The sequence below is a fragment of the Miscanthus floridulus genome, chromosome 3 (genome assembly GCF_019320115.1).
Source record: "Miscanthus floridulus cultivar M001 chromosome 3, ASM1932011v1, whole genome shotgun sequence".
Lineage (NCBI taxonomy): Eukaryota > Viridiplantae > Streptophyta > Magnoliopsida > Poales > Poaceae > Miscanthus > Miscanthus floridulus.
In genome coordinates, this window is record NC_089582.1 from 110,678,471 (window position 1) to 110,702,384 (window position 23,914).

A 23,914-nucleotide genomic window follows, 5' to 3' on the forward strand; every position below is an offset into this window, starting at 1 on the left:
TTCAGCATCTTGCCTTGCTTTCTCCATTCGTTCCCTGGTCCTTTTCGGACGGGCGTCCCCAGTCGGTTGGTCTCAGTCGGCTCTGGTTGCGCCAGTCGGAGAAGAGTGGTGAGCAGGGCTTCTGTGTACCCCCGATCGGAGACGTGGGGTCGGAGTCGGAAGTAGTGCTGTGGCCAGGCCTTCTGGTCGGAGAGGCTGTCCGAAGGCGGCTGGAGTCGGAGTGAGCGCTCCGGTCGGAGAGCTGGACCAGAGTCAGAAAACGGGTGCCGCTCCTCCTCGGCCAGACCTTTCGGTCGGTGATTGGATCGTCTTTCTGGCCTGTTGTTCAGATACTTGGGCCGGCCCATGAGTTGCTCGCTGTCTGTTTGGGCCGAGCCTTTTGTTGGGAAGCCGGTCTGCGAGGGACCCCGGGTTTATGAACCTGACACACACACACACACACACACATATATATATATATATATATATATATATATATATATATATATATATATAGAACTACTATCCTGTAGCTGGCTACAGAATAACTTATTCTGTAGCCACTTTGAGTTATGATAATTACTATGTTAATTTACGAGATTATAGTAACTCCTTACTAAGTGGTTTAATATAACGTTATGGTAAATATCCCCATATGTTATAGTAACCCAACTATCGTAAATATGTATTGACATTATGGTAAATTAATATATAAAATTATAGTAAATGGAAGTGGCTACAGAATAACTTATTTTGTAGCCGGCTACTGAATAGCCTCTCCCTATATATATATATATATATATATATATATATATATATATATATATATATATATATATATAGTGCCCCTATAATAAAAAGAAAAAATAATGATAAATACAATTAACGATGCTCAATGAGAAACATAAATCTAGATGTCAAGTTTCACGTGTAACCCTGATCAGTGAATTGCACATGATGCCAAGAACAAAATCTTCGAAGGAACTGTATTTTGTACGCAATGAAAATATATGTGGCGCCCAATATAAGCTTAATTACTAGAAAAAATATTGTCATGTCAAGTCAGCACTATTTTCAAATGCGGAGGTCGCTTTCAGATATGTTCTTGTCCAAATGCAAACGGGGCGCGCTTGTGATTCCGCGACAAGTTTCAGCAAATTAGGTGGGGAAAGTCCCTCTTCGGGTCCATGCATTCCTCTTGGCAAGGAAAATATGCCTCTTGGCATGAGCGCACGGTTGGTGAAATGCAACTTTTTTGCAACAGGATTAGGTGTCATGTTTTGGGAATATACAAAAAAAAAAAAAAAAAAAAACTGTACGTCTTCCTTTCTCTTCGAGCCGGAATCCTGTCTAGGGATTGGAAGCGTATACTTTCCTAGCAACTAGTAGATACTAAGTCATTTGTTAAGCAATTAAAGAGTTGCTATTTGGTCTAGATAGTGGTTTTTAAATTTGTATCTTAGTACTTTTTTCCGACAGAAAGTGTGATTTTTTTAAGCAGACTAATAGTACAATGAAGTTTGGTCTTTGCGGTAGTCAGAAATACTGGTAAACGAAAATTGTGCCAAATAGCCAAAAAATTGGCAATGTTTTTTTCTTAGAAAGAACCATTGAAATGTCTATGACCATGCTTGATGTGAACATGCAAAGCCAAATCATGAAGGAATTTCCTTGCACAATCTATAATTGCTTCCCGAGCATTATAATGAAGCTGAACTAAACTTAGGGTCTCTTTGATAAGTTAGGGCTAGTTACTAGTTGGACTAGCTCAAATTGGCTTAGGTTGGCTAGCTAGTTGGTTAGTCTCTCCGGTTTCCTAAAGGATATCTTTTCGAGGTTTTTTTAAGTCAACCATTTTAAACTTTAACTACAAATGAATTTTTTTGGGTTGAGTTTGAAAATATGAAAGTGATGTAAGTATATTCATCTCGAAATGTAGTTTCATAAAAATATATATTGACTATATTTTATAAATATTTTATAGCAAATAGTAACGGTCAAAGTTGTTTTTTTAGACAATGTCGATGTCCGAAACGACATCCTTTAGGAACCAGGAGGGAGTAATAACTAGTTAAAGACTTAACTAAAAGATTAATCCACCTATTAAGTTTTAGCTATTTTTTTTTTAGCTATCTTACAATTAGGTCTTGTATCGTACTCCGTACTGAACATGGCCAAAGCCCATTTGCCAAACTTCAGAGTACCGGTACTGCAAGAGAGAGTGAGACACAATCAGACATCACAATCATCTAGTGTACGGTGTACCAGGCAAGTACACTGGGCAAACACGAGAGCTTGTAGCGGGGAACTATTCATGCCCCGGCAAAGTGCGCTGCCGTCTGTGGACAGACTTGTGGAGGCGCTCCGGTTGGTTCAAGTTCAACTGAGCCTCGCTTGTCTCTGACTCTCTGACCAGTGCCGCCACGTGCAAAGCCTGCAGCGCATGTGCTCTGATCTGCCACAACTCCACCGAACGTCTGAACCTGGGTGGTGTTTAGTTCCCAAAATTTTGCAAAATTTTTTAAAATTTCTCGTCACATCGAATCTTTAGACGTATAAAGTATTAAATATAAATAAAAAATAAAATTAATTACATAGTTTAGACGAAATTCACGAGACGAATCTTTTAAGTATAATTAGACTATGATTAGACACTAATTACTAAATAACAACGAAAATACTACGGTATCATTTTTCAAAAAATTTCGCCAACAAAACAAGTCCATGGTTCCAATCTCTCGCTCGGAAGTCGGCGTCAACATCACAACGGGAATAAAAATCGTACTGGCAAGACACAACAGTTCTTGGGTCATATGACCCGGTCCAAAATCTTCATGGCCTTGCTGGAATTCGCGAAAAAAATCAACAGAACAGTTCAGATTTCTGCAAAATCTATAAGCTCCGAAATTCGACCTGATTTTCCCATCAGATGGTAACTAGAGTAAATACTCCAGCAATCCATACCCCTGCACGGGATATATGGATTAAAAGAAGTGACATAGTCCCTCCGCCTTAAATTAGAGCGTTTCCAAGAGCTCCCAATAAAACTTCGCGTTCTAAATTTTTTGATAAGAATAGAAAAAATCTATCTTCAAGAGTTCCCAATCTCACCTCTCAATCTTTTGGCACTTGGAAAAACTGACTGACACGTATTGGTCTACCAATCTAAGGTGGAAGGGCGTGGGAAAGATAAAGAATAGGAAAGTGTTTCTGATGCAAATGTACAGAAGAGGAAAAAATATATAAAAGTGGTTAGGATAATTTAGAAATCGTATAGGATTCTTGATGTAAACTTGTCTTCTATATTTTAGGAGTGAATTATTGGAAACGGTTCGAGATGGTCTTATTTGTTCCTCCCAATACTTTTTGGCGAGATGAAAAACTACATGGTTTTGGGATCTCTTATATAAATTCTAACTTTTTTAGAGTTAAAACATCTCAAGTTTTACCAATATTATAGAGAGAATTACACAGATGTATGACATCAAATAGATATACTATGAAAATATAATTAATGAAAAAATTCTAATGATACTTATTTATAGTATCATAAATGCTATTGCTTTATAATATAAATTTGGTCAAACTTGAGATGTTTTGACTCTTTAAGAAAAGCTGGAGTAACTTACAATTTGGGACGCAGGGAGTATATGTTAAACAATCATGGATAAATGTGAGGACATGCGGACCGCTAAACATGGTTATGGTCTTTTTTTTTTCTCAAACCTCCGAAAATAATGAGGTGATAAAATCTTGAGATTAGCAAAATCATCACACACATCTCGTTGTGACTGACATGTCACCTACCACTAAAAAAATAGCACCTTAAATCCTAAAATGAATTCAGAAAAATATGCACACTGGCATAAGTCAAGGACTTGAACTTGAATGGACACGTTCGACCACAAGAAACCTAATAGCTGAGCTATGCTTCTGTTCGATAACATACTTATCCGCTAATAACTACCTGTGTGTTTTTCTTTTCATTCTCCATTCCCCTTTGCACTGTATCTCATATGTGTTGACTGTTGACATATGTTTAGTTAAAATGTATGTTAATCTATCCATTCGAATATGGAAATTGATATGCCCATTGCTTCCAGAATACACGTGTCCTTTTACTAGAAGGAAGAAATCATATCCAACTTCTCATATGTGTTCAGCTTAGAGAGAGGCATTGTCGAACTTCTCAGATGAAGTCGTTTGCAAAGAAGCCCTATTAAACAGGATCACGTAGCAAACCAAACTTGATGATTAAAAAAATATAAAAAATGTCAGGAATAATTTCTGGGAACTTGGACGTGGATAACATGATGCCTCGCACGACAGCAGTACATGAGCATGCAGTATTTTAATTTGGCGCCAGCTATGGAGCCATGGAGGCGCCTGATCGGAGAGCATTCGAGGACAGATGGACCTGTGACCTGTCTTTCACCAATGGCCGCCGCGTTAAAGCATCTCTGCACAAGACAACAAGGATTCGCCCGAATCGCGGCCTGGAATCCAGGCGCATGGGCGGCGAAATTAGTAAACAATTCGGCCTTGTAATCCACGTCTAATCTTCCTTGGAGGCGCCAATTTGATGGATCCTAGGAAGGGCCAGAACACGCTGTATGACTGACGACTGTATGTATCTGAAATGAGAAGAAACTTCCAGTCATGTGGAGAGCTTTTGTTTAATGCGGCACTGGCAGTCCATGGATGACCTGTTAGTGTTAGCGATCTGATCGAGCTGCAACTCTTCCAAAATCACTAGCAAGTTCTTTTTATAGGATAGTATACGAGTTCGTCTCGTACAAGCAAGCCAGGAGATCAGCTGATGTGATGTGTTCATTTGGCCTGTCCAATTAGAGAGCACACACATGGGGCGAGCGCAATTAACGTACTACTGGAGAAAGCTTATAACAGCTAGAGAGCACAGGCATATGGAGTAGCGACGAAAAAAATTAACAATTCATGCATTGGCTGACCCATGAGATCGCTATCCTGCGTTTCTTTTCTCCCTAATAAGTGATAGCTGATTAGCTGAAGATGACGCGCTTAGCTTAGCCACCAGAACTCCATAAGGCATCACCGGAAAACGAGGTGATACACTGAAGCAAACCCCGGTTACGTTGTTGTACCAGGGTTTAATTAGTCAAAGGGAGATATTATTCCATTCTTATCTTAGGACAACGATAAACAACAACTGATCAATACGGGTCGAGATGACTTCACCAATCATTTAGCCCATGTTTAGTTTCAACCCAAAATCCCAAAAAGTGCTACAGTAGCCATCACATCGAATGTTTGCGGCCCATGCATGGAGCATTAAATGTAGACAAAAAAAAAAAACTAATTGCACAGTTTGGTGGGAAATTGCGAGACGAACGTTTTGAGCCTAATTAGTCCATGTTTGAACACTAATTGCCAAATAAAAACGAAAGTGCTACAGTACCCCAAATTCCAACTTCCTGAAACTAAACGCGCGCTTAAACCCGCGGACACATGCTAGTAACAAAATGGACTCCTCGCATGCAGCTGCTGATGATCCACTGGTCGTTGGAAGCATTTGCAAGCACGAACACACGATCACCTCACGTGGTGTCACATGCGCGAGCAAAGACTTTGGCGTCGTCGCGTCACGCCCAAGCCCCCCAAAACGCAACCTGCAAATAAATTGCGACGCTCTTACAAACAGTAATCTCTGTCGTTATGCTAGCTTCTCCATCAATCCAATGCAGTCCAGTCCAGCAAAAGGACCGGAAGCATGCAAAAGCCGCGTCCGGTGGTGGCGTGGCGGAGGCGCCTTTCTTCGCTCCTCGATTATTCCCGCGGCTTTTGTTTGGCCTGACTTGGAAGTGGAACCGGATCCTCGCTAATCTGGCCGACAATCCGAGGCCCAGGCCGAGTAAACAACTTGAATTATTCAGAAGCAACCTGACGAGAGGGAGAGCCCAACCACAGCCACAGCAATGATCCTCTCCACGTGCAAAGAATTCAGCTCAATGATGGCGGTTTGCCTCGCACGAGAGCCAGAGAGAGGTAATGATAATCTGGAAGCAATTAGTGAAGATTCCTTCTCATAATTAACGGACCACTAGCCAAATGATTAGCCAAGAGCCCAAGGCGCCATCGAGCTCTGAAACTGGTTGAGACTTGAGAGCGAGAGGAGAGGACAGAGGAAAGGACCACCGCAAACGCTGGACCGGGGGCAGCATTGACAGGTCCAGTCAGTGCTCAGTGTATCATTCATCCCGAGAGCGATCATGGCGGTTTGGACTTTGCAAGACGAATCTACATGGCCCAGAGATATGGCCACTTGTTTCAGTACTAGCGATAGTTTTCCATCTGTCTGTCAGATTTCAGAGTTGAAGGATGTTTTGGGCGGAGGTGAATCATGCATGCATCTCCAGGTCAGGTCTGCCACATGTTGCCCCCTGACCCCCCCAGTACCGAACCCAACAGCAACAGGGCTTCCGAGTTTGGCGTTTCAGGATCACTGTTTACTCAGCCCAGCTGTTCAACAAACGTGTCTGATATAAAGTACGTACTACGCAGCTAGTGTTCAGCAGAGTCGTGTTCTACTGCAAGTTTTGTGGAGTACCCCTACCTCCGACGTCCTGGTGTCCATGGCACTGGTTTCCAAAAAAAAAAAAACGCACGACATCGTCCTTGCTCAGCAGTTTCGGTCCATGATTTCGATCATGAAGGAAATTAATATTCGTTTGGCCGTGGCTTGTCGTAAATGATTGTAAATTTTCAGCTGAAATAGTATTTTTCTCTCACACAAACCAACCAGCATTACTTTTTCACGAACCAAAAACGATGCGAACAAGCCGACCGAACAGCTCGCGCCAGGCAGAGATCCTGACCCGAAGCGGAAAAAATCGAACGCTTGGGAGAAGTTCCTGCACCGACCAGGCAACTTTGCCAGACGGCAAAGCAAACAGGCAATACGTGGAGTTTCAATCATCCGTGCAGATTTGGGAAATTTTTGTTTGGCGTTCTTGGTCCCTTGACGTGTCACTTCGGCGTCGAAATGCGCACTCGCTGCTATGGCCTCTGCTGCAACACCATTGCTAGAAAAGTAAAAGGTCCTCAGTCGGGAGGCACATTATTCTGCTACATGTACTTGAGCCTTGTTTAGCTTTACACTCGGTCACATCGAATATAGATTAAAAAATAAATAATTATATAATTTACGATTAATTTACGAGATAAATCTTTTAAACCTAATTAGTTCATAATTAAGCTTAATAAATTCGTCTCGTGGTTTACTGACGGATTCTGTAATTTGTTTTTTTATTAGTATCTGAACATCCCATGAGACATCCTCATGTAATATCCGATGTGATACCCCAAAACTTTATCTAGTACTTGATGACGACAAATTCCAGCTTCTCTGGTGAATGCCATCAAGCAGCCTGTTCGGTTGGCTGGTTCGTATCGTTGCTGGTTCGTAAAGAAGTACTGCTGGCTGGTTTGTGTAAGAGAAAAATACTGTTTCGGCTGAAAATTTACGATCGTTTACAACAAGCCACAGCCAAACGAACAGGCCGAAGATTGGTTTCTATGCAAAGCAGGAACTAAACGTGCCAGGATAAAAAGCTTCATCTCAAAACACACAAGCGCATAATAGTAAGCTTTAGAGTGACTTAAGTAGAAGATAACTGGTCTGGAAAAATGGCTGCCAGTTTTAACTATCAACCATGATGTCTACAATAACGGCGAACCGTGAGTGGCAAAGCAGGGTTTTCTCCTTAAGACAACGAGCAGGCATTTGCTATTGTGTACACGAGAGCGTGCATAGTAGGCCATAAAGGATCCATGTACGGAAACACTCAACACACAGGTCTGTGGAGCTCAACATCAGCGTGGGATGCAATTTATTTTCAGTGGGGTTATGAACAAGAGATGTATAGAGTACATGTGCTGAAAAGGTGGGAAGGAACAAGAGATGAGAAGAGTAAAATGTCACAACATATTGCTGTCATTATGAACAAAAATGGAATTAACACGAGCCTAGATTGATGAACGGCTGCTAATCCTATGAGTTTGACCATATTTGTGGACGCATCGCTGGACAAAATAACCACAGGTCCGTACCGATGAAAATAGTATTTCAAACGATATATGATGATCACAACAACTTAAACACATCATTGGCAACAACGGTGATGGCTTGTAAATATCTTAATCAATCAAAGGCATGCGCATCATTGGCAGAACGTTTTCAAACACAAGATGATGATCCTAAAAGGAAAAGCCATCACACTTCTCCAAAAGTTGGTCCCCCTCAACAATACCATGTAGTTTCTTCATAATACTAGAATAAGCACCTTCAAATAATGGGTATCTGCAATCAATGTGTATATGGTATAAAGGCAAACTATATAGAAAACTGCAAATCCCTGAAGCTGGAACTGTGATTATGACAATACAGAAAGTCAGGTCTAGTATATTTGCTCCTTCAGTTTCATAAATTCAGGTTTTCAGATTTGAGGATGGTGATGTTCTTGTCATGTGAGCCACAGTGATGATTGAATAAAAGCAGAGTTCATGCGTTCGTGGTTCGAAATTTTGACATTAACAGAGTACGTAGTACAAGACCAATTGTGTAGGAAATGTAGCCTCTAAGAAGAATTTTCCTGAACAGTGTAAGGTGCTCTACTGAGTAGCTCTCATACTTCTAGTCCAGGACTAGTTCTGAAGACTGAAAGCGTGTTCCTTTTCCTGAACCTCAATTGCTACATACGGATGAATCACAAGATTGAACTAAATAGTGATCATTTGATACCTCAGAAAGCAGCGGGGCTATCATCCAATTGTTTCTCATCCTCTATCTGCACCTCCAAGATTTCCTGAAATAAAAATAAACCTCATTGATCACCACCAGCTACACCCATTTCCTCCAGCGGCCCACACCCACATTATTCGTTGAAGCAAGGAACAAGCACTCTCTAACTGAAGATATCCTCACCGGAATGCGGTTTTTGAGGTAGTTGCCGATCCGCGCGACCACGGTGGCGCGGGTGTGCGAGAACTTGCCCTTGAGCCGGAGCCTCACGAACGGCCCATCCAACTCCGCGAGATCAACTTGCCCTGCAACCACCAAAGAACCATCCACGAAAAGGATTAGTCACAAGCCATTTCTTGGTACAGTTAATGACTACAACGTAGGGTAAGCGCTCGGCCTGGCCTTCACCTGTGATGCCCACCGACGTGTCGAACAGCTGCCCAAGTTTTTATACCTTTTTCTCCATTTGTCATTATTAAAGATGTATGCCAAGAGAGATGAAATAATAAGAACTTGATACAATATTTTTTTTTTAGATAAAGGATAGTTTATATCCGGCTTCATCTACCATGAGGTAAAATCAGATCAATTATTACAAGGTTCGACCCAACGATGAGCACACAACTTACACAGTTCACAAGCTCACAGCCAGACTTTGGAAACACAAAGCGTGAAGTAAAGTCTTGACTAAGAAAGACCGATAAATATATTTGAGAACCACCCATTGAAACTAAAGAAATGCAAGGCTGATGTCTCCAAAAGCCACCAAGCAGATGTCAGCTGGTCCCATAGATCATCACGCCGCTGCAGTCTTGCCCATTGCCGCAGCCAATGGGTTCCTCTGAAGAGTACCTGCAAAAAAAAATTCGGTCTACATTTGTCAAAAACCACTTCATTTCTTGTTATCCAAATTGTCCAACATAAAGCCGATGCTGTTGTTAGTTACAATGAATTGTGAATAGTACCACCAACTTTAGACCAATTAACAAATAAATCATCTATGCTGAGGGGAGGTGATATCCCAAACACTAAGTGTACAGCGCGCCACAAGAATTTGACATAAAAGCATTCGAAAAAAGGTGATGAATAGATTCTAGAGAGTGACAAAAGCTACACATTGTGTCACCATTCCAGTTACGTCGGGCGAGATTATCTTTGGTAAGGACCACATCTCTTTTTAGGTACCACAAGAATATTTTTATTCTTGTAGGTATTTTAATCTGCCATAAATCTTGTGACACTTTGACCCCATTGTTGATTAACGCAGCATACATAGATTTTACAGAATATCTGCCTGATGAATGTAGTCCCAAAACAAAAGCATCCCTTTCCCCATGTAAGTTCACATCTTGTAACGAGGCAACAATTCTATGCCAGTTCCTTAGGTTTGTACCCACTAGGTTGCGGCGAAAGGAAATGTTTAGTAGAACTGAAGCAATTACTGTTGCCACCGAATCTTGTTTTCTTCTCACAATATTGAACAACAAAGGGAATCTATCCTTCAATGGCTGATGTCCCAACCAAGTGTCCATCCAAAAACGAGTCTGTGACCCGTCTTTCACTTTGAATGAACCAAAGCTCATGAATGAATCTTTAACATTCATCAGACCTTTCCAGAAATGAGAATCTGTTGGCTTTTTAGTGCATCCCCCTAGAGTCTTGTCTTTTATATATTTATTCCTCAACAATTCTTGCCACATGCCAACTTCATTCAAAAGTTTTAAAAGCCACTTACTCAGCAAGCATTTGTTTTGTAGGTCTAGATTGTGTATACCTAAGCCTCCTTGGCCTTTTGGTTGGCACAAGATCTCCCATTTGGCCAATCTATATTTGCGTTTGTGTTGATCACTTTGCCAGTAGAATCTTGATCTAAAGCAGTCAATCTTTTCTAATACACCTTTAGGTAATTCAAAGAATGACATCATAAACATCGGTAAACTAGAGAGCACCGAGTTTAATAAGACCAAGCGACCTCCTACCGAGAGCAATTTACCTTTCCATCCACTAAGTTTCTTCTCAATTCTATTTTCAATTGTCTGCCAATCTTTATTACTCAACTTCCTAGTGTGCATCGGTAAACCAAGGTAGCGGAAAGGGAATTTACCCACCCCACATCCAAACAGTTGCGAATAAAACACCTCATTATCCCTTGCTTTACCAAAACAGAAGATCTCACTTTTGTGAAAGTTGATTTTAAGCCCTAAAAGTTGCTCAAAAGTACTTAAAATTAACTTCATGTTTCTTGCTTTTTCAAAATCATGGCTCATAAATAACACTGTGTCATCCGCATATTGGAGAATGGACAAGCCATCTTGGACAAGGTGGGGGATGACCCCTTCTACTTGACCTGCTTCCTTGGCTCTAGCAATCAGTATGGTCAGCATGTCTACCACTATATTAAATAGTATTGGAGACATTGGGTCACCTTGCCTTAAGCCTTTTTTCCTTTGGAAGTAGGAGCCAAGTTGATCATTCACCTTAATATTTACATTACCTCCTTGTGTGAACTGCTTCACCCAAGAGCACCATTTTTGTGAGAAACCTTTCATCCTTAAAGTTTGTTGTAGAAAACTCCATTTTACTTTATCATATGCCTTCTCAAAATCTATCTTAAAGATTATCCCATCTTATTTTTTCCAAGTGAAGTTCATGTATTGTCTCATGGAGTATTACTGCGCCTTTCATAATGTTTCTACCAGGGAGGAACGCTATTTGTGTTGGTCTAATAATCTTCTGGGCAACAGTAGATAATCTATTAGTTGCAACTTTGGTATAGATTTTGAAAGAGACATTCAACAAACATATTGGTCTATATTGTTGAATCACTTTCGCATCTTTCTTTTTTGGTAGCAAGATTATCGTTCCAAAGTTGAGTCTATTCAAAGGCAAGGTTCCCTCATGGAATTCCATGAACATAGCCATCAGGTCATTTTTTATTAAGTCCTAGAAAACCTGATAAAACTCTGGTGGAAAACCATCCGGGCCTAGTGCCTTATTATGTTCCATTTGGAAAACTGCTGTCCTTACTTTTGATTCCAAGAAGGCATCTGTCAAGTACTCATTTTCCAGTTGGGAGACTTGTCGAATGTCATGAACATAGTGTCCATTTAACTCAATAAAAGAACTTGATACAATATAGTGATATGAAATGATAAATTCATAGATAAACAACACACAAATATGTCAATCTCACTTACATGGAGTTTATTAGGACAATATATAGTAGCTCACAAGATGTAGCACATCATAGATTCATAATTCGATCATTCATTCATAGTTTAACATGTTATGCATATGTTATAAATTACATGTTAAATGAGTTGATTCACATGATATGCATATGACATAGGAGTAGGTGACACATATTCAGATAAATTTTCAAATTGCGGGTACCCGTCGGGTGTCCGTGGGTAAAATTTGTTATCCGTATCTTTATAGGTACTAGACCATCATGTACCCATGGGTAAGTTTTCATGCCCATGTCTGCATCCATCGGATACCAAATCCATAGGTAAGATTGGCATCCCTACCCATGCCTCTTCCTCCATCCACACAAGGCATTAGATCACCTCGAACCTAAAAATAGAAATCGTTTAAAGCCTTTTTGGAACATAGAAATTTGGCAAAATTTCATACGAATCAGTTCATTTCATAGAAAAAATAGTGGGAATGAGATGTTTTTTGGTTCCAAAGAAGGCATTATTCTCTAACCAAATAAGAATTGTGATGGCCCCAACTCTAAAACCTAACATAAAAAGCAGAACCATCCCATCCATCAGATTATTTTTTAGAATACACATCACAATGTAGATGCTTACAACAATGCACACTCACCATCCTGTGGACAAACGCAAATCCTATTCCTATGAATTTTTAAGGGCGTGGCTAGCGCCCGGACGTCTAGATGCTAGCCCCCCATCTGGATGCCCACGCCACTGCCCCCGTCCCACGTCCCACGCCTACCCGCCCACGCCTCACCTGTAGCGCTCGCCCGCAAGCATCTGGGGCCCGCCCACACCAGTGGGGACCACCTTCGCCTTCCCGCGCATGACAACGAGGCGATACAGCAGAGAAAGCGAGGAGGGAGATACAACACCTAATCTAGTTTTGAAACATCCAGATGCAACAATTGCAACATACGTCCAAAAATAAATTTGAAACATGCGTCTGAAACACTTGAAAAATATTTTAAACCATTATAAACATACGCAACATCTAGATACAACACTTGCATCATATGTGTAAAAACATATGCAACATCTAGATAAACACACTTGCAACATACATGTTGGGTATCGATATTAGGGATACCCAAACCAAGGGAGTTAGCGCCCACGCTGACTTTGCTAGACAGAGCAAGACATATTAACATGTCTCACCCGATCACAAGGACGCAGTTTCCGTCTCGCCCGACGCCAAGGCCAGGGGGGTCTCGCCCATGGCCATGGGCTCTGTCTCGCACAACCCTGAGCTGCGGGCTCCGTCTAGCCCGACCCTTGGGTGCGTGCTCCATCTCGCTCGACCCCCAAGGGTCACGGGCTCCATCTCACCCGACGGGGACCCATATCGCCGCCAACCACTCCAGGTCTAGGCATATGGGCCTAGTCAAAACTTTGATACTAGGGAAGAGACGGGCATGACTCGATGTAACCCGAGGCCATGATGGGCCATACCTGAGGATTCACATCAAGAACAGCATCGGGCTTACCGGTGTTGTTCTGCCTAACCCTCGTACGAACGCTGACAGGTGCATCAGTTCACCACGATGTCCGCCGGGACAGGATGGAACGCCATGACCGATAGATGATGCCTGCGTATGGCGCCAGTGATGGATACGACCACGATGTGGAGCCATCCCTGTTGACATCTACAGGATCGGCGGGACCCACTTGAAGAAGAAGAAGGCCCTAGTGATCCTGAAAGCCTTCCTCTCTCTCGTTCTTCTCCTTTTCCTCCGCTGTAACCCGTGTTTTCCCTTGGCCTATAACAGGGAAAGCAGGGCACCCTATGAAGGGGATGGGACCAGATCCGCACAAGAGCATGACACGATCACACAGTTGAGCAGTGATCGAGCTCTCAGCACCCATTCACTCCTTTCACCAGAGACTTAGGATCCTTTCTCTCTCTCACCTGTTTGTAACACCTACTATAAACTTTCAGTGCTAGTAACATGAGCAGTAGCGATGAACTGGACGTAGAGACTTTTTGCCTGAACCAGTATAAACCTTGTGTCCTCTAAAACACACCATCCGAGCCAGACGCGCAAATACAAATTTACTCGTCGGTGGTCCAAAAACACCGATAGTTGGCGCACCAGGTAGGGGCTTTTTGCGTGTCTCGACGCCCACATCAGGCCTCGGATGGCTAGTCACGACGTCAGCTGGGTCCCGAGCATGCACGTGTGCTTCGGGAACCTAGACTTCATCATCATGATGGAGGGAGAGTTGATGCAGGCTCCCATCATCGTCCAACCTCTCCACTCCGTCGGCCTCAACACGATCACCGAGGCGCTTAAGGAGCTACAACTGCACGCACCAGAGGCCCACACCCCTAGGAGAGACCAACTCATCGGCTTCGATTATGGGAGGCTAGAGCACTAGCTCGATGCCTTCTTGCGACCCTAGCAGTCCCAGGAGGACCTAGGCCACCTCACCTTCTCGTTCGCCAACATTATGACGTAGCTTGCTGAAGGAGAGCCGCTCTCCTTGGAATACCTAATCCAGAGCACCCTGATAGTGCTCCTGTCTGGTCTTTGCAATGCTGTAGAGAGTGTTGGCCACCCTATGGCGCAATGCATGCTTCCATCCCCCACGAACAGCGAGTTTGTGGGGTTGACCAAATATGTCATGGAATCTTTCCACGACCTCCTCATGGGAGAATTAGGGTCGACCTCCAACTCTGACTCCAGCAGGGGGAGCCATCACCCTTCTCGTTAATGTTTCATGGTAGGTACCCCCAAGGGATACATCGAAAGCATCCATGAGGGAGAGGCTACCCCAATGAATGATCTCAACAACGAGGTCGAGGGTGATGTAGGGGGCCCACCTCACCTGTGAGTTGAGCAGACAAAGGCCCGACACCAAGAGATAGAGGAAGCACAACTCTAGCTCGAGCAGGAACATGCAGAGCTTGAGTGAGAGATCGAGCGCCACGGAGACAGTGGGCATGCGCACGTCGTGGTACGCGATGTGAACCAAAGGATCATCGAGGAGGACGAAGCCCTCCCACACTTCACCTAGCAAGCCAGAATATCGCTGCTGTGGTGGCCTTGCTCTGAGGGCTTCTAGGACCCATGATGCCCGAGCATCGTCGGGCCTATCATGAGATTCGCATGCTACTCGAGCGTGCAGCGGCGTAGCAGGCCAAGAGCTCTCTGTATCGACGACACGAGCTCGACTCTAGCCAGCGCACGCCATCAGAGTGACTCGACAAGGACGTGTCGGTCCAGCAAGGCGGTAGGCCATGCATCACGGTCTCGGTGCATGAACGTCTTGGCCTCCACCATGACATGTGTGACACCCTCGACGCCCATAGGCGTACCCATGGAGATGTGAGGGAGGAGGCTAGTCATGGCTACCACCCTCGTCGTGGCAGATGCTATGACAGTGGTGAGGACTGAAGCCCGAGCCCTGACTTGCTAGGACCTCAGGCCTTTGGCTGACACATCTTCAATGTTGTCTTCCCACCATGGTACCGACCGCTGACCAACATCCCAAAATACTCCAAGGAAATGAACCCTGGACTGTGGCTCAAGGATTATCGGCTTGCTTGCTAAGGGTGGAGCGGATAATGATGATTTCATTGTCCGTAACTTTCCATTGTTCCTGGCCAATTCGGCGCGAACGTGGTTGGAACACCTTCCGCCCAACCAAATCCAAAGTTGGGAGGACCTAAAAGAGATCTTTGTGGAAAACTTTCAGGGCACATATGCACGTCCTGGGAATCCATGGGATCTAAAAAACTGCTAACAGAAGCCTGAGGAAACTCTTCGTGGGTACATCCAGCGCTTCTCTCGGTAGTGCAATGAGCTGCCCAACGTCGCTGACGCCGACATCATAGGAGCCTTCCTATTTGGGACCACCTGCGAGTCCTTGGTCCACAAGCTAAGATGTAAGGGCCCGTGAACCACCAAGGAACTCCTTGATATCGCCACTAGCCATGCCTCAGGCTAGGAGGTGGTCGGAGTGATTTTCGACCGCCTCAAGAACAAAGCAAAGTGGGATGAGGACGCTGGTGAAGGCACCTCCAACCATCCCAACAAGAAGAAGAACAAGCAGCGACACGAGAGCTCGCTTGTGGCCATCGCCAACCACAAGGGGGGGCGAAAGCCTGCCGAGGGTACCTCAGACCATTTTGAGAAGTTGTTCAAAGGGCCATGCCCAAAACATGCTTTCCCCATCAAGCATCTATACAAGGACTGCGTCCTCATTAAGCGGTTCTTGTCTGGAGGCTCCAATAAGGGGCAGCATAGGAAGGAGCCCAAGCTAACCACAGATGACACCGAGGGGAAGGACGGTGGCTTTCCAACGCTAGATGGCTGCCTCATGATCTTTGGAGGGTCAACAGCCTATGGCTCCAAGCGCCGCTAGAAGCTTGCGCACCGCAAGGTCTATACGGTCGAGCTGGCCATGCCTACTTTCCTCCGATGGTCGGAGTCCGCTATAACCTTTGATCTGACTGACCACTCAGAAAGTATCCCACTGCCAGGAAGATATCCGCTCGTGGTCAACCCGATCATCGGCATGAAGCAGCTCACCAAGGTGCTGATGGATGGAGGCAGCAGCCTCAAAATCATGTACGCCGAAACACTCGATGCCATGGGCATCGGCCGATTGAGCATCCGACCGACCGGGGCACCTTTCCACAGCATCATGCCTAGAAAGTAGGCCATGCCACTTGGGCAGATTGATCTGCCCATCACCTTCGGGGATCCAACCAATTATAGGACGGAGATCCTTACCTTCGAGGTGGTTGGGTTCCACGAAACCTACCACGCCATCCTAGGACATCCATGCTACGCGAAGGTCATGGTCATCCCAACTACACCTATCTAAAGTTGAAGATGTCAGGTCCATGTGGAGTCATCACCATCGGCACCTCCTTCTAGCGCGCCTACGAGTGCGAGGTTGAATGTTGCGAACACGCAGCGACAATTGTTGCCACCAGAGAGCTTGCGGCCATTAGGGAGGAGTTCGTCGAAGAAGCACTCGACCCTAAGCGGTCGATCAGGTCTTTTGAGCCTGTAGAGGGCGCCAAGGAGGTCCTCATAGACCCCAACGGCTCCAAAGGCAAAGTGGTGCGCATTGGCACCATGCTTTCCTCCGAATAGGAAAGCACGCTCATCAACTTCCTCCACACCAATAGAGACATCTTTGCATGGAGACCCTCGGACATGCCAGGCATTTCGAGAGAAGTCACCGAGCATGCCTTGAAGATCTGGCTAGGCTCCAAGCTGGTAAAGCAGTGCCTGCGTCGCTTTGATGAGGAGAAACGTAGGGCCATCGGTGAAGAGATTGTGAAGCTTTTGGTGGTCGGGTTCATCAAGGAAGTATACCACCCCGAGTGGTTAGCCAATCTCGTTCTTATACAAAAAAAGAGTGGGAAATGGAAAATGTGTGTTGACTACACGGGTCTCAACAAAGCATGTCTAAAGGATCCATTTCCTTTGCCACGCATAGACCAAGTAGTCAACTCGACCTCAGGGTGCGAAACCCTTTGCTTCCTTGATGCGTACTTCGGGTACCATCAAATCACAATGAAAGAGTCCGACCAGCTCACGATGTCTTTCATCACCCTGTTTGGATCATTCTACTATGTCACAATGTCATTTGGCCTAAAGAACGTGGGAGCTACGTACCAACGCTGCATGCTCAAGTGTTTCAGGGATCTCATCGGGCGGACCGTTGCGGCCTATGTGGATGACATCGTGGTCAAATCCAAACGTGTTGACCAGGTCATAGCTAACCTATAGCAGACCTTCATGAAACTCTGAGCAAACAGCATTAAGCTCAACGTCGAGAAGTGCGTTTTTGGGGTCCCAAGGGGTATGCTACTAGGTTTTATCATCTCCAAGCATGGCATCGAAGCCAACCCGGAGAAGATCTCAGCCATCACGAGGATGGGCCCAATTCAGAACATGAATGGGGTACAGTGAGTTATAGGGTGCCTTGTCGTGCTTAGCCGCTTTATCTCGCGCCTCGGCGAACGAGGTCTCCCGCTCTATCGGCTTCTGAAAAAGGCCGACCATTTTAAATGGACACCCGGGGCCTAGGAAGCACTTGACATGCTCAAGCAGCTCCTAACGAAGGCCCTGATCCTAGTCCCTCTAACCAACGGGGAACCGCTTCTACTCTACATAGCGGCCACCACACAAGTGGTCAGCGCCACCCTGGTGGTAGAGCGAGAAGAAGAGGGACATGCCCTCAAAGTGCAGCGTCCTGTGTACTTTATTAGTGAGGTCTTGTCCGATTCTAAGACTCGCTACCTCCAAATCCAAAAACTCCTGTATGCCATCCTCATCGCTAAGAGGAAGTTGTGTCACTACTTCAAGTCTCATCTAGTAACGATCATGAAGTTCTTCCCTCTCGGTGAGGTCATCCAAAACCAAGATGCCACAGGAAGAATCACGAAGTGAGCACTCGAGCTGTTGGGTCAAGGCATTTCATATGCCCTCGGATGGCCATCAAGTCCCAAGTGTTGGCTGATTTTGTTGTAGAGTGGACCGAGGTCCAGATGCCGCTAGTAGTCGTCGACCAAGAGTACTGGACGATGTACTTCGATGGATCACTGATGAAGAAAGGCATCGACGCAGGGCTAGTCTTTGTTTCACCGCTCGGGGTATGCATGAGGTACATGGTTTGTATCCATTTCCCCTCCTCCAACAATGTGGCCGAGTATGAGGCACTCATCAATAGCCTACGCATCACCATCAAGTTGGGTATCCGACGGCTCAACATCCGAAGCGACTCCCAGCTGGTCATCGACCAAGTCATGAAGGAATCAAGCTGCCACAATACCAAGATGGCTGCATATTGCCAAGAAGTCCACCAGCTGGAGGACAAGCTCAACGGTCTTGAGCTTAGTCACATCCTGAGGCATCTCAATGAGGCGGTCGATGCGCTAGCAAAAATGATGTTCGGCCAAGAGCCGGTGTCGATGGGCATATTCGTTAGTGATCAGTACAAGCCCTTGGTCCGCTATGAGGAGCTAGAACAAACCTGTGATGGGCCACCTACCCTAGGCTCAGGGGCTAACCAGTCGGTGGCTCCATCAGACCCCAAAGTCATGGAGCTTGAGGAGGATCTAGCGATAGAGCCCGACCCTCTAGATGACTGGAGGATGCCTTACCTCGACTACCTCCTCTATTAGGTGCTATCGACGGACAAAACGAAGGCTCGACGGCTCACGTGTCATGCCAAGTCCTTTGCTGCTATTGATGGCGAGCTTTATAGGTGAAGCCACACTAGGATCCTATAGCGTTGCATCCCCATCGAACAAGGGAAGCAATTGCTGAGTGATATCCACGGTGGGGTCTACGAGCACCATGCCGCGCCTAGGACCCTAGTTGGAAATGCATTCCGATAAGGCTTCTCCTAGCTGACCATAGTAGCTAATGCTGAATAGATTGTGCGCACCTATGAAGGGTGTTAATACTATGCTAGGTAGACCCACCTATCAGCCCAAGCACTCCAAATGATCCCCATCACATAGCCATTCGTGATCTAGGGGCTTGATCTGGTCGAACCTCTCAAGAGGGCATCTAGGGACTATATGCATTTGCTTGTCACCATAGACAAGTTTACAAAGTGGATAGAGGCTCAACCGATCTCTGCGATCAAGTCTGAGCAAGCCATGCTATTCTTCCTTGACATCATCCATCGCTTAGGAGTCCCAAACTCCATTACCACGGACAATGGCACGTAGTTCACCAGAAAGAAGTTCCTCTAATTTTGTAATGAATACCACATCTACGTCGATTAGACCACTATGGTGCACCCTGCATGAATGGGCAGGTCGAGCGCGTGAATGGCATGGTCCTATAAGGCCTCAAGCCTAGGATTTTCAACCAGTTGAACAAGTTTGGCGGACGATGGGTCGTGGAACTTCCCACGGTGCTCTAGAGTCTAAGGATGACCCCTAGCTAGGCCACCAGCTACATGCCATTCTTCATGGTCTATAGTTCTGAGGCTATCCTCTTGACTGACCTCGACTATGGAGCGCCAACGGTTAGGGAGTATGACGAATAGGGGGCTGAGGCATCCCTCGAGGATGCCATGGAACAGCTAGATGAAGCACGCAACATTGCCCTCCTCTACTCGGCCAAGTACCAGTAAGCATTACACCAATACCACAGCCATCGAGTGCGGGGTCGAGCGTTTAACATTGGGGACCTAGTGCTCTGCCTCATTGAGAGCAACAAGAACCGCCACAAGCTCTCTCCACCATGGGAGGAACCATACATCATCGCGAAGGTGCTCTGACCAGGCACCTACAAGATCAGGACCATCGATGGCAAAGTCTTCATCAACACTGGAACATTGAACAGCTACATCGCTTTTACCCTTAATTTACGCACGCTTTCTCTTATCAGTTTTGCTATCAACTCCTTGATCTTTAGTGACACCCGATCCCTGCAACAATAGGGGGTCAGGCCTCACTCGGGGCCTGATAAGAGCATATCTATCTGGTAGACATTCTCTATGCCCAACTCTTTCACACATTAAGACCTAGAAGCGAAGGCCGTGGAAACAAACGCTGAGTAAAACTAGTCAGACTGTAAGAAATCTACGCCCCAGCGGTTATGGTATTTTTGCTCACCAACGTGATCAGAGTTTTTCCCGCACCCCGAGCTTCTTAAGCTTTAACTATAGAAAGAGCCAAGATGCATTTAGGAGTATATCCACCTAGCAAACATTCTCTGTGCCCAACCCTCTCTCATGTTAAGATATAGAAGCAAGGGTTGCGAAAACAAACGCTGAGTATAACTGGTCGGACTGCAAGAAACCTATGCCCCAGCGGCTATGACATTTTTGCTCACCAGCGTGATCAGAGTTTGTTCACCCACATGCCAAGCTTTACAGCCTTAACAACTGGTCGGAATACATTAACCTTTTTATACAAAAAGGGGAGAAGGGCTAAAAATCTGTTTGGCCATAACAAAATTTAAGAGCCTGTCCACTTATTATGAGTTCGCCACCTGACTTATCTGCCTAACTAATTTCTTGGAGGGATGATCTCATCCTCTATATTTGTAGGTAAGTCCTATGCTAGCGGGTCACCCAAGTCGACCAGACGGTTCGGGCTACTGCCGAGAGACGGGCAAGGAGCAGTAGGATGCCTCGTACGGGTTATGTCAACTCCGTCACAAACGACGGACCTAGATCCCACTCGAACATATCTGGTAAGAGCTCCCCGAACCCATCACTCGAGCCATCAATGTAAGTCCTATGCCAATGGGTCACCCAAGTCAATCGGATGGCTTGGGCCACTGCCAAGAGATGGGTCACCCTTAATTTACGTATGTTTTCTCTTATTAGTTTCACTATCGACGCCACGATCTTTAAGTGACACCTAACCCCAGCAATGATAAGGGGTTGGGCCTCACTCGGGGGCTGGTAAGAGTATGTCTATTTGGTAGACATTCTCTATGCCCAACCCTTTATCACATTAAAAAACATAAAGGCAAGGTTTGCGGAAACAAACGCTAAGTAAAACTGGTCGGACCACAAGAAACATACGCCTCAGCGGCTACGATGTTTTTGCTCACCAGCATGATCAAAGTTTTTTGCCCGCACCCTAAGCTTTAGCCTCCACCTTCCTAGGGAGGGATTAGAGGGGCCCGCCAGTAGAATCTCCATCCAGGAGAGGCCAACGGGTCACCCAAGTTGATCAGATAGCTCAGGCCGCTGCTGAGAGACGAGTAAGGAGCAGTAGAATGCCCCATGCGGGTTATGCTAACTCCATCATGAACGACGGACCCAGATTCCACTCAGACATAGCTGGTAAGAGCTCCCTAAACTTTACCAACCCCAACTTTACTTTTCCATTGCATGAGCATTTACTAATCCATTCTCATACATCCAAGCATCGCATATGCAATTATTGCATCATGATGCTTCGAGTCACGACACAAAGCGACAGTCGTCTCATTCAACATGAGTGACAACCAATTAGGGTTTGAAGGCTGGCATGCAAAGGGCTCAAGGCCACCTCACATCAACATGAGCAACAACCGACCGGGGTTCGAAGGCCAGCCCATGAAGGGCTCGAGGCCGCCTCGCGTCAAACGGAGCCAGGGGAGAAAACATAGATGAGCCCTAGCGGCCTTTGCCCGACCCAATCAGAAGCGGACAGGGTCACCTCAACCTTCTTGTTCGATCCTAACCTCGAGCCATGCCCATAGAATCTCCATCGAGGAGAGACCAGCGGGCCACCTAAATCGGTCTCCAGAACGACTCGGGAATCTGCCGAGGACGGGTTAAGGAGCAGTGGAATGCCACATGAGGGCTATGCCGACCCCATTATAAATGATGGACCTAGATTCCACTCATACATGCCCATTAGCGAGCTCACCAAGTGTGACACTCAAGCCATCGAGGCAAGTGACATTGGCTCAACCCCTCCAGTTGCGGAAATCACGGACGGGGTGACGATCACAAAGACGAGCCGACCCTCGCCTAGACCCCCGCTACGCGCAGGGGCTCGAGGAAAGTTGGACTCATAAGGAGACCGAATGTGTGGTCATAGAACTATGGCTTAGATCCTAGGGAGGGGGTACGTATGAAAACTAAGAATAACATTTCTAAAACAAGAGACGCTTTCTCCTATTAGTTTTTGCTATTGTCCCCTCGATCTTTTATGAAACCCAACCCCGGCAACGGCAAAGGGCCAGGTCTCACTCGGGGGCTGATAAGGATACATATATATCCTTTCTGAAATAGTCATCATGCCCGACCCTTTCTCATTATTAACAACCTAGAGACAAGGTTTGCGGAAACAAACAACGAGTGAAACTAGTCGGACTACAAGAAACCTACGCCCTAGCGGCTACCACACTCTTACCAGCATGACCAGAGTTTCCCGCCCACACCTCGAGCTCTACGGTCTTAACAATAAGAAAGGTCAAAACGCATTAAACCTTTTTTACACATAAAAAGGAGAAAGAATAGACTTGTTCAACCTAAACAAAAGAACAGACTTGTTCAAACAAAACAAAAGGGATGGAACTTATTTGCTTATTACAAAAATGACCGCTCGGCCTATTTAACTAACTAGCCCCTCTAGGGGAGAACTATGCCTTCTATCCTATCCGCCAAGTCCTATGAAAGGGAAGTCACCACCATTTCCATCTCCTCTAGCTCGTGAACTTTATAACTAGGCACATAGCCATGGTTCATCACCTCTAGATCGATGTTGTCCCCAAAATGAGAACGAGCAATCGTGAAGGACTGATTGACCCTAGTGCGAAGGGCATTCCTTTCTAGCTAGCGCACCCAAGCCATGATCTCGACGACACAAGCCATGAGCGAGCTGGTCCCCTCCGACCGCACCACTCCGAGGGCAGTGCTTAGGATACCGAGCTCATCACTCTCTGCCTGAAGATTTCTCCTCACCTTGGCAAGATCCATAGCTAGCCCGATAGAAACACTCTTGGCCTCTAGCTTCTAGGTCATCTCCCTTTCGAGCTTGGCCTAGAGAGAGCCGACCTTCTGCCATGCATTGTTGCGCTCTTAGCAGGCCTATTCATGCTCTCAGAAAGCATGGTCATGCTCCTCGTGAGCCACGTCATGTTCTGAGTAGAGCCCCTCCATGGTTTGGATTACCTCATCCCACTTCTTGTGCAGCTAGGCGACCGCTGCGGCATCTAGGCTTGCCCTTTTCTCTAGGGCCACGGGCTTCTCTTTGGGCCCTAGCTTTAGATCCCTTTCTTTCTCAACCTCACTCAAAAGGTCAAGGATCTGCTGGCGGGTTTCAGTGTCCTTCTAGAGTAACTCATCTCACTCCTTCCTGACCCTAGTGGTTTCTTTGTCATCCTTCCATGACCTCAGCCTCGTCAGCATCTCGATGGGCCTCGGCCACCCACAACCAAAGATTGGCCACATCCTCGATGAGGGGAGTCCGCTCGACCACCCTCTGCTGGGCGGTAACGAGCTGAGC

The 23,914-nt window shown here is 45.7% G+C and overlaps 1 protein-coding gene across 1 annotated transcript; it reads right to left on the reverse strand.

The window, feature by feature from the left end:
* Positions 1-8,759: 8,759 nt before the first annotated feature.
* On the reverse strand, positions 8,760-9,206 carry LOC136546454 (uncharacterized; the record flags this gene model as incomplete). The annotated part of the gene is made up of 3 exons (XM_066538429.1): positions 8,760-8,822; positions 8,942-9,063; positions 9,167-9,206. Coding segments are annotated over 3 exons (225 nt in total), but the record flags the coding sequence as incomplete, so codon positions are not given.
* Between the last annotated feature and the right edge of the window lie 14,708 nt (positions 9,207-23,914).